At 30.5% G+C, this 14499-nt stretch overlaps 2 protein-coding genes across 2 annotated transcripts; both read left to right on the forward strand.

The window, feature by feature from the left end:
* Positions 1 to 1745: 1745 nt before the first annotated feature.
* LOC133194999 (uncharacterized) lies at positions 1746 to 5571 on the forward strand. The gene is made up of 4 exons (XM_061330888.1): positions 1746 to 1785; positions 2495 to 2603; positions 3134 to 3288; positions 5422 to 5571. The coding sequence occupies exons 1-4, from the start codon at positions 1746 to 1748 to the stop codon at positions 5547 to 5549; spliced, it is 432 nt and encodes a 143-aa protein (XP_061186872.1). The 3' UTR covers positions 5550 to 5571.
* A 1343-nt stretch (positions 5572 to 6914) lies between these two features.
* On the forward strand, positions 6915 to 13766 carry LOC133195000 (uncharacterized). The gene is made up of 3 exons (XM_061330889.1): positions 6915 to 6939; positions 11624 to 11680; positions 12298 to 13766. The coding sequence occupies exons 1-3, from the start codon at positions 6915 to 6917 to the stop codon at positions 13764 to 13766; spliced, it is 1551 nt and encodes a 516-aa protein (XP_061186873.1).
* Positions 13767 to 14499: the final 733 nt, after the last annotated feature.

A 14499-nucleotide genomic window follows, 5' to 3' on the forward strand; every position in this document is an offset into this window, starting at 1 on the left:
TATATCATTTAATCATATATAAATTTGTTTCCGGTATATATCATTTACTTTTTATTATTATGAAATAGCAAAATCTGTTGTCGATTAATTTAGGAATGACTCTAAATCTTGGCCAAATTATTCGAGTTTAACCTAGTTTGGGTCAGTTTACGCAGCGTTATACTCGAATAAATTGGCCAAGAATTAGAGTCATTCCTTATAATTTAATTTTAAAATCATTAAATAACTATGGGTGCAAAATTTCTTTGCTTTTTATTAGTTCAAATTTGCCGCTCAATAATACAACCGTAGTAACGGAAGTAACGGAAGTGATGGGAAGCGAGGGGAGGTAAAAACTTATACATAGACCTAGCAGCCATGTTGTTTGTTTACATGTGGTAAGATCGAATTATTGTTTGAAGTTAAAGGTACATTTATTAAATCTGGAATTTTTCATGAATCCCGAGGACTGGAAATAAGAGGATTGTATGGATACAGATGATTCAGCTGGTTGTCGGGGGGGGGGGGGGGGTCCCCATACCAAACCAGGTTATACAGAAATAATTTGTGTTCCTTTTGGGATATTAACCAATCAGAGGCTAGAATACAAACAAAATTAAATTATTTTGCTTTGACTGTAAATTTACGAATTGTCATTGTTGTGAGGAGGTCCATGGAACAACCCCTTTAGGATAAGAACTGTTTAATCTCGGCAATAACTGCTGTAGAATAGGTGAAAACTAAGGAATAGACATTAAGAATACTCGAGAATCACTACCCAAGAAATGAAAAATATATTTGTTGGTTTCTTTATTCATACACTTCCGAAGATTCAAACATGTTTAAGCCATGGTCCATGAAGCCTAGATGTTATTACAATAGGGTTCCAAGATTTTACATAGACATGTAGAGGGTTATAGAGTCTACCGTCGAGCTTGGGAATATAATTCTGACAACTGATCAAGGTAAGTCTTTCACTATGTTTATTTGAAGAGGCATCCTTTGTAATATTGCAGTATTACTTGGTGATCTTTAACGAAAACATTCTTACTGAAGTAGAATGTATCCCTGAAAACGTCATACATTAGAAATCCGAAAAACCAAATCATCCTGCAACATGGCAGAGGCTGATCACATGCTTCGCGTTTTGTTTGTGTTAATTTGTATATCACTTAATTTGTTTTAGTGACCTGCATTTTCTCCCGAACTTTCGAACATAAAACAAATATTGAATGGAATGGCTACATGTAGTAAGTTGTGTTACACTGAAAAAGTGTCGCCAACAATTTTCAACATTTCTTAACCAAAATGCTCAGCCGCTTTGGTCAGTATACACGAATAGACAAACATATTTCATATAATTTATCATCTTTTAATGCTAGTAATGCGCGCGTTTACAGAATTGAAAATTTGATTTAGACATTTTTCCCATTACTTAAGAAATGACCTGATCAATCTATTTATTTAAATCAAAACAAATCGCCTCGGAGCGTTTCTTAAATTGTGATAATTATACACATACATGTACACTGAACATTGCAATCATTGAAAATGAAACAAAAATAGCTCGTTGACAGGTAACTGGTACAATCCTGTAACTGCTGATAAAGTTTACAACACTGTTTTTCTGTTATCTTTTGCTATCATATTTGTATACTTGGGACCTACACAACACATCACACAATAAAGTCAAATATTATCTGTCCTTTTTGTGGTACATGTATGATGACCGGATGATGTGATTGTGGATTTTAGTATGCTTGAATATGATGAGGACGTCTATTTTTCTTTTATTTTATATAAAAAGTAAGTGGATTTAAAGTTTCTGTTGCCCAAAAAAGTTTGATGCATGAGTGTCGATAAATACACAATAATTAAACATGGGAATGGAGGTACTGATAAGATTATTAAGGAATGAATTTAAAAGCTACCCAAGATAAACTCTAAACCCTGGGTTGGGACAGTTTACGCTTTATAAAACGCGAAGTGGTTTATAAAAAAAAATACATCAAATGTCCCAACCCCGGCTATATAGTATTACTTGAGTAGATATTTAATGAATTCCTTATAATTTAATTTTCTGTCCTTAAATGTAAAAATAATATAATTTTCCCATCAAAATTTTCTTCTAATTGTACAGATTTTAAATGTAACGTCAAGCGGATTAATACATTTTTGACGTACAATGTAAGTCCTTGTGATATAGGCAACATAGGTTATACGATATAAACGAGTTTTTCTATCCAAGCAAATAGAGTATTAGAAACAGAATTAAATCATAAATATTTAATAGGTAAATTCTGTTTTGAACCTCACTTTTTAAAATGTTTTGGTTACATATACGAATTATTAATATACACCAAATTTTGTGATTTTATGTCTAACTTTAGTGTTCAGGTATATATGTAAGATGTTGAATATTAAAAACTAATCGGGTTTAACCATATCAATGAAAACATCAGGTGAATGTTTTCCATCTATTAGATTTAAATGATGTCTGATATTTACATTTCAGGTGTTTGTTGTGATCTCTGCTTCAACAGACTTACTGGGAACACATTTTACTGCCAATCACGATGTTGTGATTACCAATGCTGTGTTGCTTATGAAGACGACAAAAATTGGTAACCCGTATAAGTATAAAGGGGATGTTATACGGATGTATCCCTTAAAAACGCAGTAACTTGCACACGATCACCTTTAACAGCCAAATACATTTACATATATTATATTGTTGTTAACGTCAATTGTTTTTCTTATGCACCCAGTAACACAGAACTCACATATATTAAAGTAAGGGATAAGTGAGACTACTATTAAATAAGTTTTAAACATTGTTGCTTGACCTTGCGCTAGTATATACATATGTACATGCAGGTACATTAAAGCTACTTCAATGAAGTAGAGAGCGTAGACTCTAATCATAAGTTTTCTAGGCCTAGATTGTACTGACATTCATTTACTTGTTTGCAATCTCGGTTTGTCCTACACAAGCAGTCTTTGAGTTAGTTGAAAGCTCAGTTTCATTCATAGCTTCTCGAGCAGTTTAGACGAGCTTGATTTTATGAAATTATTTGAATTCATCTTGCATAGCAAGATTGGATGTACTCTTTATCTGGAATAATTAATTGAATTAAATATTTTGAATTTACAGGAGCAGTGATGAGGTAGCAGGAGCTGTCGTTGGAACGCTTTTAGGAGGGACGATATTAGTTCTAGTTATGATATATATCGTAAGAAATTTCTGCCTCAAGAGACCCACCCCTCATTCAGGGTCTACAGCTACAAGGATTGCCATAATAAGTAACGGTAAGGTCTCTTGTTCTAGATCTGGTATCTGTTTGCTTAGGCAAACTACTTAAATTTCATGAAGTATTTCAAATGAATTGAAGAAATTTTGAACATCACAGAAAGTTTACAATTTCTTTAAAATTTAGAAATTTAATGTTTGCACCATTCACATTCAAAATAGGCATTTTTGGTATCATTCGTCCTTAATAGAGGAATGTATAACCATTGAAGATAATATTTTATCACTAAGGAAGCAGATGATTGACTAATAATTACGTAACTTCTACTTGAAAATTTATTATTAATCGACACCATGTCATACCACTGGTGATACAGTTAGAACAAAGTTGTTGAAAAAATATATTTAAGAGAAAATGGTCTAATACGTAAAACATTTATTTAGTGGATGAGTTGCTCATTGGCATTCACTAATGATACAAAATGGTAAACCTAGCTTAACTTAAAGAAATCAAAAGTTTTATGAATTTTATATAATTAATGGATATGACAAATATGTTAATCATCAGTGAAGTACTGTGCACTGATGACACAAATTGTATAATTTATCAATTATTTTAAATCAACTTTCATTCGAATGCGAGGAATATCGTTGAGTTTCGCAATCCCCCTTTTTTTTCTTTCGAAATGAAAAAAAAAAAACCAACTATTATACCCCGCCTGAAAAACGGAAGGTTTATGGTAATGGGGGTGTCCGTTATGCGTCCATCTGTCAATCTCTTATCTATAACTCCTCCAATACCACTAAATAAAATTTGATGACTTTAACTGAATATTTATTACGTATTATGATCGGACAGATATTTGCGGTTTCCCTTAGTAAACTTTGGACACTGTCATTGTTTCTATAATATTGGGGTTACTTATTCTTATCAGCAACTCCTCCCATACCAATGAATAAAATTTAGAGGAGAGAGACTTTCCTAGAATCTTTATTTCATAAAGGCATTGCGCATCTTTTATTTTCTATTTTGATCGAGACAGATGTTCTTGACATTCCCAGAACAAAACATGGATTTTGCCATTATACACATATGGGGTATCATTTGTGAGCTCTGTGTTACCTTAGTTTCGTAGTGTATTCATGTATACTATAACAAAAATATTCGTTGATAGGTTTGAGTCCGACAAACTACAAAAAATGTGCAAACAATACTTGCATGGCCTCAAGACCATAAACTGAGAACAGACTTAAGTCTGATTTTTAATATCTTGGCTTTTATATCACAATTACTAACATATGAGTGTAAAAAAGGAGTTTGTCCAATTTTGAAGAACAAATACATAACACATAATAAATATTTTGTTTGATTTTCAAGAAAAAAAAACGAAGACATTTAAAATTTCGACTTAAGTCTGTTCATTAATTATCTTGATACTTGGTATATAAAACACAGTCATCCTTTTACATTTATCAATAATATTTAAAAAAAAAAGCAACTGCGTCCAAGAATTATTGCAAATTGGGATGTGTCATTGCATTGAGATGTAAAGTTGTCCTGTAGTGCTACATAATATTATATAAATGTATGGAATTTAAGTCATTAGTTGTTTCTTCCATATTTCTACAACCACATGTCAGATCTTTTATGTCAACTTGTCAAATATTTATTTCGACTTTTCAGAAATTAATCCTCATGACTAGGAACTCGGTATCTTGATATTAAAGCTTATTTTGACATCTTCTTATCATCATAATATCTGACAAGTCGTCATAATTTTCTGACAAGTCCACATAATTTTCTGACATGACAACATGTCAGATGTTTTAGCGAATTGTTAGTTAATGATGTCGACTTGTCAGATGTTAAGTTGACTTGTCAACTAATGATATCAACTTGTCTTAAAAGTTGTAAACTTGTCAGATAATTATGTTGACTTGTGTATTTATGTCGACTTGAAAGAGAAATATGTTGTCAATTGGATGACACAAACTGGGAATGATTATGTTTTCATGTTGAATTTTTTAACTTGAATAAATGAAAAATCGGCGAAGAGATCTGTCTTACAAATCGACAAAAAATCTGGCAAGTCGAGATAATGTCGTTAGTTATTTGACAAGTGGTGGCAGAACTATGTCATCATAATCTTTAATTTGAAGAAATACAAGTTTGAATTCATTATTTTATACAGGTCAATCGGAACAAATTCCAATGCAATCAGCTGCCTTCAAATTGTCAAGATACCCACCGTCTTACGAGGAATCACAAGCTACAGTGTTAGGAAGTACAGTATACTCGAGATTTCAAGATGAGGAGTAGATATATATCCACAAAAAGGGAGATAGGGAGGGGGAGAAAAAAGGAATGGGTGGATATTTCCGTGATATCTATTTAAGACTGTAATGTCTGGAAAATGTTACTGCAATCTGTGTGATACATATATTTCGTTAAAAAACAAAAGAGAATATATGACAATTTTATCAATAATCATTTTTTTTAAAAACCTGTATCTATAAATTTGAACATGTAAAGATTATTTTCGATTTCATTCCATTATATAAAATGAATTGTTATATTGTTAGTTGGAAAGCTGGATTACATGTATAATGATAATATCTATCTATAGTTTTAGGTGTTGAAAGTAACTTTTTTATTTTGTTTAGAAAATTTCAATTTTTGGAAACAACAGTGTTTGTGAGCTGTTTTGCAGTGCATGAACCTTTAGTAGATTCCATTATAAATGTAATGATACTCCCTATCGATCATATTCTGTGCTCAGAGTTTTAGCATAATATTATTTCTAAAGAATAACATGTATGAATTTTACACATTTTCATGTTAAAACGTATATTGTATGAACATTTTAAAGTCATTAAATAAAATTTCAAAATTTGCTTCTGTTTATTCAGATTATTTTTTTCAAACGTATTGATTCTCTTTACAGTACTTGCAAGGCTTAAGGAGTAATCTTTCCTTTACGTTGAATTACATCTATGTAGTTCTGTTTGAAAAAAAATAAAAAAGGGAAAACAAGGTGCATTATTAAAGTTAGCAATGTTACAGTAACGTTTTCAATTATATTAAACATTGTTTAATCTTTACAGAGATGTTTTAGATAAATCAGATTTATCTGTTAAATTAGACCACAGAATTAATCTAAATAAATCCGATTTATCTGGTTAATTAGACCACAGAATTAATCTAAATATATCCGATTTATCTGTTAAATTAGACCACAGAATTAATCTAAATATATCAGATTTATCTGTTAAATTAGACCACAGAATTAATCTAAATATATCAGATTTATCTGTTAAATTAGACCACAGAATTAATCTAAATATATCCGATTTATCTGGTTAATTAGACCACAGAATTAATCTAAATATATCCGATTTATCTGGTTAATTAGACCACAGAATTAATCCTAATTTACCGTGATGTGATATATTCTAACAAAGTTCGTAAGAATATATACATAATGGTAAATTAAGATTAATGTTTATACATTATATTTTTTAATGAAATTTTTACATTAACGCAACACCAGTAATGCTTTAACTCGGACCACGGTCTATTTATAAACATACATGTGTCCACACATTTGAACATTTTAAAAAGAAAATCATTGAAAATGTAAATATTTACTAAAAATTGCTTTCAATGCAGTATGAATTTGACAACATGGCTAGAAAAGACAGTCTTACGGGTATGTCAAAGAAAATGCATTACTGTACTTTTTAATTCTTTTTTTTAATTAGCAATTTTGTTTTTTTCTGCTTTTATTCCATGTTGATAAATGAAAATGTTTGGCTTTAAACTATTGGACTTCATTTCCCTATAAAATACAAAAAACCCTTCCCTTTGATATTTGATCTTTTTAAATGCCTATTTTTGTTTGTCACAGTGGGAGGAGGATTTTTAACGCCTCTTTTACTCTGATGTCGAAAAATTAATTAAATTCACAAGCTACCGTTTAAAAACAGGTAAAAACGTACGTTTAAAGCAACATCCATACATGCGGTATAAAAGTCGATAAGACTCTTCGCCATCTACTTGATTGTACGAAGAAATGAACATTATATCCAAACCTTATGTATTCATTTTCCTAAATTTACACAACAGATGAGATGACTTGACAAAACTATTATAAGATGATAAAAAAAGTAACAATTTTATTTCATTATTTTATTATAAAATCCAACAACCATTTTAGCAACTATTTGCAACTAACACATGTAAAATGTAACATCATTAAACGTGCATGTAATTCATATCTTGTCAAATGTGTGTCAGATATTTATCTCAATTGAATTGTGATTTATCCTGAAATAAAGCAACCGGGTATTAAGGGGAAGCGTCTTTAAAACATACATTTAATACCCAGGCACGAAAAAATTCAAAAAGCAAATGCCAAAAAGTTTTTTTTTTAATTGTGTTTGCTCAAGGTTTAATTTTACACCATTTTTCTTTTATGCCGAAAAATACCTATTTTACTTTGCTGTAAAAAATATTCATGATACGAAAATAAGCAATGATTCACATAAAAGATTACTATGATTAAAATACATTCTCATGCATTTCAGAGCGAACACTATTTGTGATTATTTATTTTTTTAAGGCCTTGAACGTTAGAATAATGCCAAGTGAACAAAAGTCCCTCACCTAGTACAATATTTGATCAAATCCATGTAGTTGTAAAATATTGAAAAAAAAAAAAAATAAATAAAAAACAACTAAAAATTATGCCGATGGAATAAGAAGTAATTAAACATTTTATTTTAATGTTTATTCTAATGCAAAATCGGAATAAGTACACGAAGCATATTCTGCACTAAGTCACGCAATATTTGCACCTTTTCTTGCCCTTCTTTACATATGATATGGAAAGCAAACATCAATAACTTTTAAAGATATAAACGGAATGAGGTTTGAAAATTCTGTATCATAGCTTCGAAAAGGCATAGTGTCTTAGTAATGGATTCTGCAAGTAAGTATCGACATAAATGTACATTGTCAATTTCATTCACTTTTATATTTCAGCACAGCCAACGAATTGTACGAGAAGTTATGTTGTCAGCTATTTTTGATTGTCTCTCTGTTCCCAAAGTACATGTTGGCAAACTTATTTAACATAATATTAGAAAAACTTTCATAAATAAGTTCCTAATGATGAAAAAGGGTCGATCAGCTTTTGCATCAGATCAGAAAAAAGGTGAATATGTTCATGTATATCTTTTTGTAATTGTGAATGTTCTTTGAAAATTAAAGACTCTCATGGATATAAGTATGATTAACATATTCTTTCCAGCTTCGTATCGTTAATATTGATACATATATATATATATATATATATATATATATAGTTACAAAGCTATTCTGACATCATATATATATATATATATATATATATATATATATATATATATATATATATATATATATATATATATATATATATATATATATATATATATATATATATATATATATATCAAAAAACATTTTAAACATCCAACCACAAAGTTTCAAAGTGATGCACCAACGTTTCACAAATTTAGCTTATTATATATTTATTTCCCTCAAGCTTTAATTGCTGTCTACTGCTTGCTGAAACTGAAATACTTTTAAATTTCCTCTTAATCTTGTTAAGGAGATATGATACTCAAAGTAAATGTAATCAAATATTTAAAAAAAACTTGCTTTATTATTGCTGTTACTAAATTTCATCACGATTTTTATCATTAAATCAATCCTACACCAAAATTTATATGTATATGAATCATATCATATAGAAAAAAAAATACCTCTAAACAAGAGATGAAGCCCTTTTCTGTAATTTATTTTTCATAATTATGATCATGTATCATTCAATGATAAATACATGAATTTTTTATCAATATTCATATTTGAAGGGCATATTTTTGTGATTTCAAGTTTTATATGTTGTTGAGATGAATTTATATTAATTTTATAGAGTCACGTAGTTTACTATCATTGTCATTGTACCATAAGGGTGGATGGCGCTATAACGCAATAGGTCAATGACTATGACTCAATAGTGCGATGACGATCATGCAATAGAGCGATAAATATGATGTAACAAGAAAATGCGATAATACGATGGCGATGGCACGATAAAGCGAAAATAATGGAAATAACACAATGACGTTGAAGAGACGCACCATTGCATTTCCGTGCCATTGCATCATCGTCATCACGATATCACTCTGTCGTGTCATCGAGTGTACATAGAGTGATGGTGCGATAGTTAACTATGTATTTGTAGTCATATCCTAATTCCATAATTTTCTTTACATTCAAATTCGTATCAGCAATAGTTGATGTTGTTTTGGATAAAAGAATGAATACAAAATGGGCCACACATTGAGAAAGAAATAAGTACACATTCCTTAAAAATGGAAATAAAAATGAAACTGTCACTGATTAATATCTGTTGAGAATTAGTGCGGTAGAACTCTATAATAAAAGGACTGTAACCATTAAAATAAATTACAGTATTTAAATGTTGAAATCCTTTCGGTAGGTAAAGGGAAGTAGTCCTGATATCACACGCGTTTAATAGAATATTTACATTATGAAAAAATGCTTCCTTTGACAAATATTTGAAATAAATATTGTTTATTGATGAAAGGCAAATATCTTTTATAGCTGTTTTTCGTGTCCGATTTTATATACTTTATTTGCTTACTTAAGATAATTTTCATAACCTTGCGTATACAATGCTCCATCAAAAATCGGTGAATAAGTGACAGGTAATTCCGTTGTTACATATGGAATATCTTTTCAATAACTATCTTTTCACAGTAGACGTTTTGACCCAAGTGCACAAAAGTTGAGCATTGAATTAAATATGTAATTATGGATTTCGACAAGCTGAGTCCGATTAAATATTAGATTGATATGTTTATCCCGCAAAATTTATCTATGAAGGGTCCGTTATATATACAACTATTATACTCGTTTGAAACGAATAATGACGAAGATAGCTAGGAAGGGTACAAGTGTAAGAATATACTTATTTCTCTTATCACATTGAACTAGAAAGATATGCATTATAAATCCTTTTAAAAATTGAGAAATTATATAAAATATGTAAGTGGATTCTCTTAATAGAAAGAGGAAAAAACGTAGTTAAACCAGACAACCAAACGTCGTCACAGAAAAGAAAAAGTATGTCTTCAAGTCATTTGTCTGATGTTGAGATCGATGGCGTCATTTCCACAGGGACTTATTCGAATAAAAACAATAACGTGCAAACAGGTAGGGATGTAGAAAACAAGTGTTAAAACAATATCAAGGAACTTCTAAGCACTGGACAATAATTTGAAGTGATTAAATCCCATGGGACGTTCTAGCAGTAAGAGGTTTTGTCTTTGGATGTAAAAGTAAATTTATCTTAATTTTACTGCATATGCAACAAAACAGATCTTAGAATTGTTAACATATATCACCAAGAATTGTTTTTTTTTTTTTTTGAATTATTATTAATTATTATTTATTTTTTGCATGCAATCATATCTGTTCATTCATGCATTCAGTTGTAATTGAACACTTTTCATGTGAAAAAAGACTAGTGTATGTTCGTGTATAACTCATGAAATTAATTATTTCAAGGGTATTTTGAGAAGTACATTTTAGACTCATATAGCATGACTTTAAATCGCAAAAGAAAATTGGGGGGGGGTCATTGCGCATTCTACTGAGCAACGGTACAATTATATGTAACTTGACCTTTTTGTACTTAAATTCTAACTCTTAGGCTAATCACTTTAACCTTTATCATATTTAATCAGATGTAATTATGCCAATAAAGATAATCTTATTTTACGTAAAATAGTTTGAATAATATTGATCTATAAATAATAATGCAAATATATAATAACGGAAAATATTCTATGAGTAAAAATATGCGGGGCAAAAGTTCCAAGATATTAAATCAAACAAATGCGTAGATTTAAAGAATTTTCTTCTAATTATCCTTCCGTCACAAGAAAAAGTTACCCATAAATCTTGTTTCTTTATGACTTTTTGAGCAGTTTTTAAATTGAATGTTGTTGACTTTGCATCGCTTAATTCAAATATGTTATAAAAATAAACGGTTTTGAAGTTAGAGGTTCTGACTGAACTTTTCTTAAAAGCTGACGAGTGACATACCTTAATTAACAGATATCAGAGTCAGTTTTGCACTCCATGCTTTACTTAATTGAAATCTTCAAAATAACAATTCTGTTTTATTTTCTTGAATTTGCAAAACATTTTCTGGTACATTGGTATTCAAATATTAATTTTGAATATTTTCTTAAAATTACTTTGTACGATAAAGCAGAACTAGATTTAAATAAATTAATCCATATTTATTCATTATTTAGATTGTATGTCAAAAGATGAAGAAACCATCCACAGTGAATTCAAGGATCGTTCAATCGGTAATTTTCTTTATTTACACATTCTAGTTATATGATTAGATAAAAAGTAAAAACAAAATCAATCTAATGATACCCAATATTGCAATTTGTAGTTTGTAATAATATGTACTTCATATTACTATTCGTAATAGTTCGTAATGCATAAATAGTTTCTTGTTGAAAAAGCAAGATAAAAGACGTGTTTGCACTTTGCAGTACGCATTTGATTTTTTTTTTTTAGGGCAGAAAGAAATGATATTCTTCAAATGTGCCAAACATATGTGCTTTTGATTCTGTGCATCTGCTTAAGTACACGGTCTTAAGCATTGCCATGTTATATAGTATTCAGAACAATTCCTTTTGTATATAGGACTTAAACGTATCTGAGACCCTTAACGCTTTTCTTTACTATTATGAAATTTGTACATCAACAATTGTGTTCCAATTATGAGAAAGATAAGAAAATATGTGTTAAGGTACAATGTTCATTTCAAGAAGGTGAATTTTTTTTTCAAAAAGTGAAATTATAAATAATCAAAGTTAAAGAGTTACAGTTTCAATGAAAATGATTGATCGTGCTTTAAACAAATAATACATTTCAGTAAAATTTTACCAAATTGATCTATTTTATTATTCAGGAACTGGACCTCTTCTGATATCTGTCAGTATATGGTTTGTTGCCATTCCTTTCGTCATCTTTGGGGTCGAGTGGTCAAATATTGCCTTCCATAGTAAGGTTGAAGTTGTTGCCACAATGGTTGTTTATTTCTCCTTTGGAGCAGTTGCTGTTGTGGCCTTCTTTATATCACTGTTATTAAATGCACTAACTGTGAAAACTCAACAAACATATTTTCAGAAAATCTCGAACTTCTGGAAAGAGATGAAGAAAACGCATTTTCTTAAAACAAACGCAGGAATGGTCATTCAGTTCGTATTATTTATTCTTTTTGCTTGTGGATATACATTTAACACCTTTACTTACGCAGAACATTTACATACCGACCAAGTTGACCAACGCCTTCTCTCATCATATTCAGTCGTTTGCATTGCATTCATTTGGATTCAAGTAATTGTTCTTATATTTCTGCAATATTACGACAAGAAAATATCAAATGGAGCAAAGGTTCTTCGAATGATTATAATTGTAACCAATGCCTGCAGCTGGATGAACGCTTACTTGTTTGAGTCTTCCGAAATATTTGAAAACAAGTATGAATCAACTTCAAACGCCACGTTATACAATTCTACAAATGAACAATGCTTCGAAAGCATTCATGAAATTGCTGAAATCATATTTGCTCCAGTAACTATTGAGTATACAATGATGGCTATTGGATTTCTATTTCCGACTGCGTTAGAAGATGTGAAATACCAAAGGAGTTGGAAAATGACTTGCTTGATAATAGTTTGCTTGATTATCTACGAAGCAAGTGTATTTGGATTCTCCATGTATGTTGTTTTGCAATGCACAAAAATTGATGAAACAAAAGGAATTCCTATAGAATTCTTATTTTATGTCATTCTCATTGCTATTTTATTTACAGCCATGATAGCTCTTCTCATAGTGTGTGTGATTCTAAAGTCTAGGTCCAAGCTTCGAAAGTCTAAAGATCACCATTTACACATGAGTTCTTTCATATTATTGGTAACTGCTTTCGGAAACAATTTGTACCACCTTCTCAATTCCATTGCCGTTTTGGAGCTGGATTCTATATCTGTAGCATACAAAAGTATTGCTTTTGGACAAAACATCCTAGGACTTATCCTTGCTTTTCTACAAACTTGGTTTCTTTTAGCCATCCACAGATATGATGTAACAAACGAGACCAAAAGAGGTCCTAACAGCGACAGTGGATGTACCTGTCATGCGAAGACCAGCCTTAAACATAGCTGCCTCGCTCTTGCAGTCATGAACTTTGGATTGTGGACCTATGGAAGTATTGCAGAAATTCGCGAACCGATCTTCTCCTACCTACAGCAAAAATATTACACTGGACCGTCGTGGAATGTGATATTGAAGATTATTTTTCCTTTGACGATTTTTTATCGATTCCATTCATCAATGGATTTTCTGAATTTATGGTTACATTTTGCAAAGGAGGATTAAAAAAGATCTCAAGAGAAACACAAATTCTTCTGACATTTTTATGAAATGATGCAAATTTTACATTTGAAAATTAAAAAAAGAACTTTTGCTCCATTTTAAATTTATTGTAAATATGCTGACATAACTTAAAATGTCCTGCTTTTTGTGTGGCTTTTACACGATTTGTATGTAAATAGATTTTGAAGTATTGCACATGTGTATCTGTTATAGAGCACTGTATCATTTTGTTTGATTGATTTTGTTGTTGAAATTTTAATTCTTAATTTCTTTTTATTTTTGTTATAGTTATTCATTCTGTTTTGATGATCTTCTGTGATTTTAATTCTTGTTCGTTTTAATTATCTCTCTAGAATTTTTCCTTTGTGACCATTAAACGTCCTTTACTTTGCTAATATTGTACTTATACAATGTCAAAGGAAAATTTGTTAAAGAATTTATATAGTTTACCTGCTCATCCGCACATGAAATTACTTGCATCTTATGCTTATAATATGGTCGTCCGCGTTTTCTCTAGAGTCTCGGATTAATTATGTATCCTTTCGTCGCTGGTTCGAATACACTGTGCGACGTGGTGACCGCCCCTTCGGACGAGACCGTATTAACTTAGGTCAAGTGTAGCTGTAGGTACTGGCTCGAAAAAAAAATCCCTCACTGCTCGATGGCTGTGAATGTCGACGACAGGTTTAAATTTGCAGCTCTCCACCGACAAGTGCTGGTATCTCACTATGAGTGA

This window comes from Saccostrea echinata, unplaced genomic scaffold (assembly GCF_033153115.1).
Source record: "Saccostrea echinata isolate AGI-Se365-2 ecotype Australia unplaced genomic scaffold, CSIRO_AGI_Sech_v1 ptg000029l, whole genome shotgun sequence".
Taxonomy (NCBI): Eukaryota; Metazoa; Mollusca; class Bivalvia; order Ostreida; family Ostreidae; genus Saccostrea; species Saccostrea echinata.

Excerpts from the sequence above, each read along its gene's own strand:
- LOC133195000 (XM_061330889.1), top strand. The coding sequence starts at position 6,915 with ATGGCTAGAAAAGACAGTCTTACGG. Across the intron at positions 6,940-11,623 it reads TAGAAAAGACAGTCTTACGG|ATTGTATGTCAAAAGATGAA; the intron begins GTATGTCAAAGA and ends TTCATTATTTAG. Across the intron at positions 11,681-12,297 it reads ATTCAAGGATCGTTCAATCG|GAACTGGACCTCTTCTGATA; the intron begins GTAATTTTCTTT and ends TTTATTATTCAG.
- LOC133194999 (XM_061330888.1), top strand. The coding sequence starts at position 1,746 with ATGATGAGGACGTCTATTTTTCTTTTATTTTATATAAAAA. Across the intron at positions 1,786-2,494 it reads TCTTTTATTTTATATAAAAA|GTGTTTGTTGTGATCTCTGC; the intron begins GTAAGTGGATTT and ends TTTACATTTCAG. Across the intron at positions 2,604-3,133 it reads TATGAAGACGACAAAAATTG|GAGCAGTGATGAGGTAGCAG; the intron begins GTAACCCGTATA and ends TTGAATTTACAG.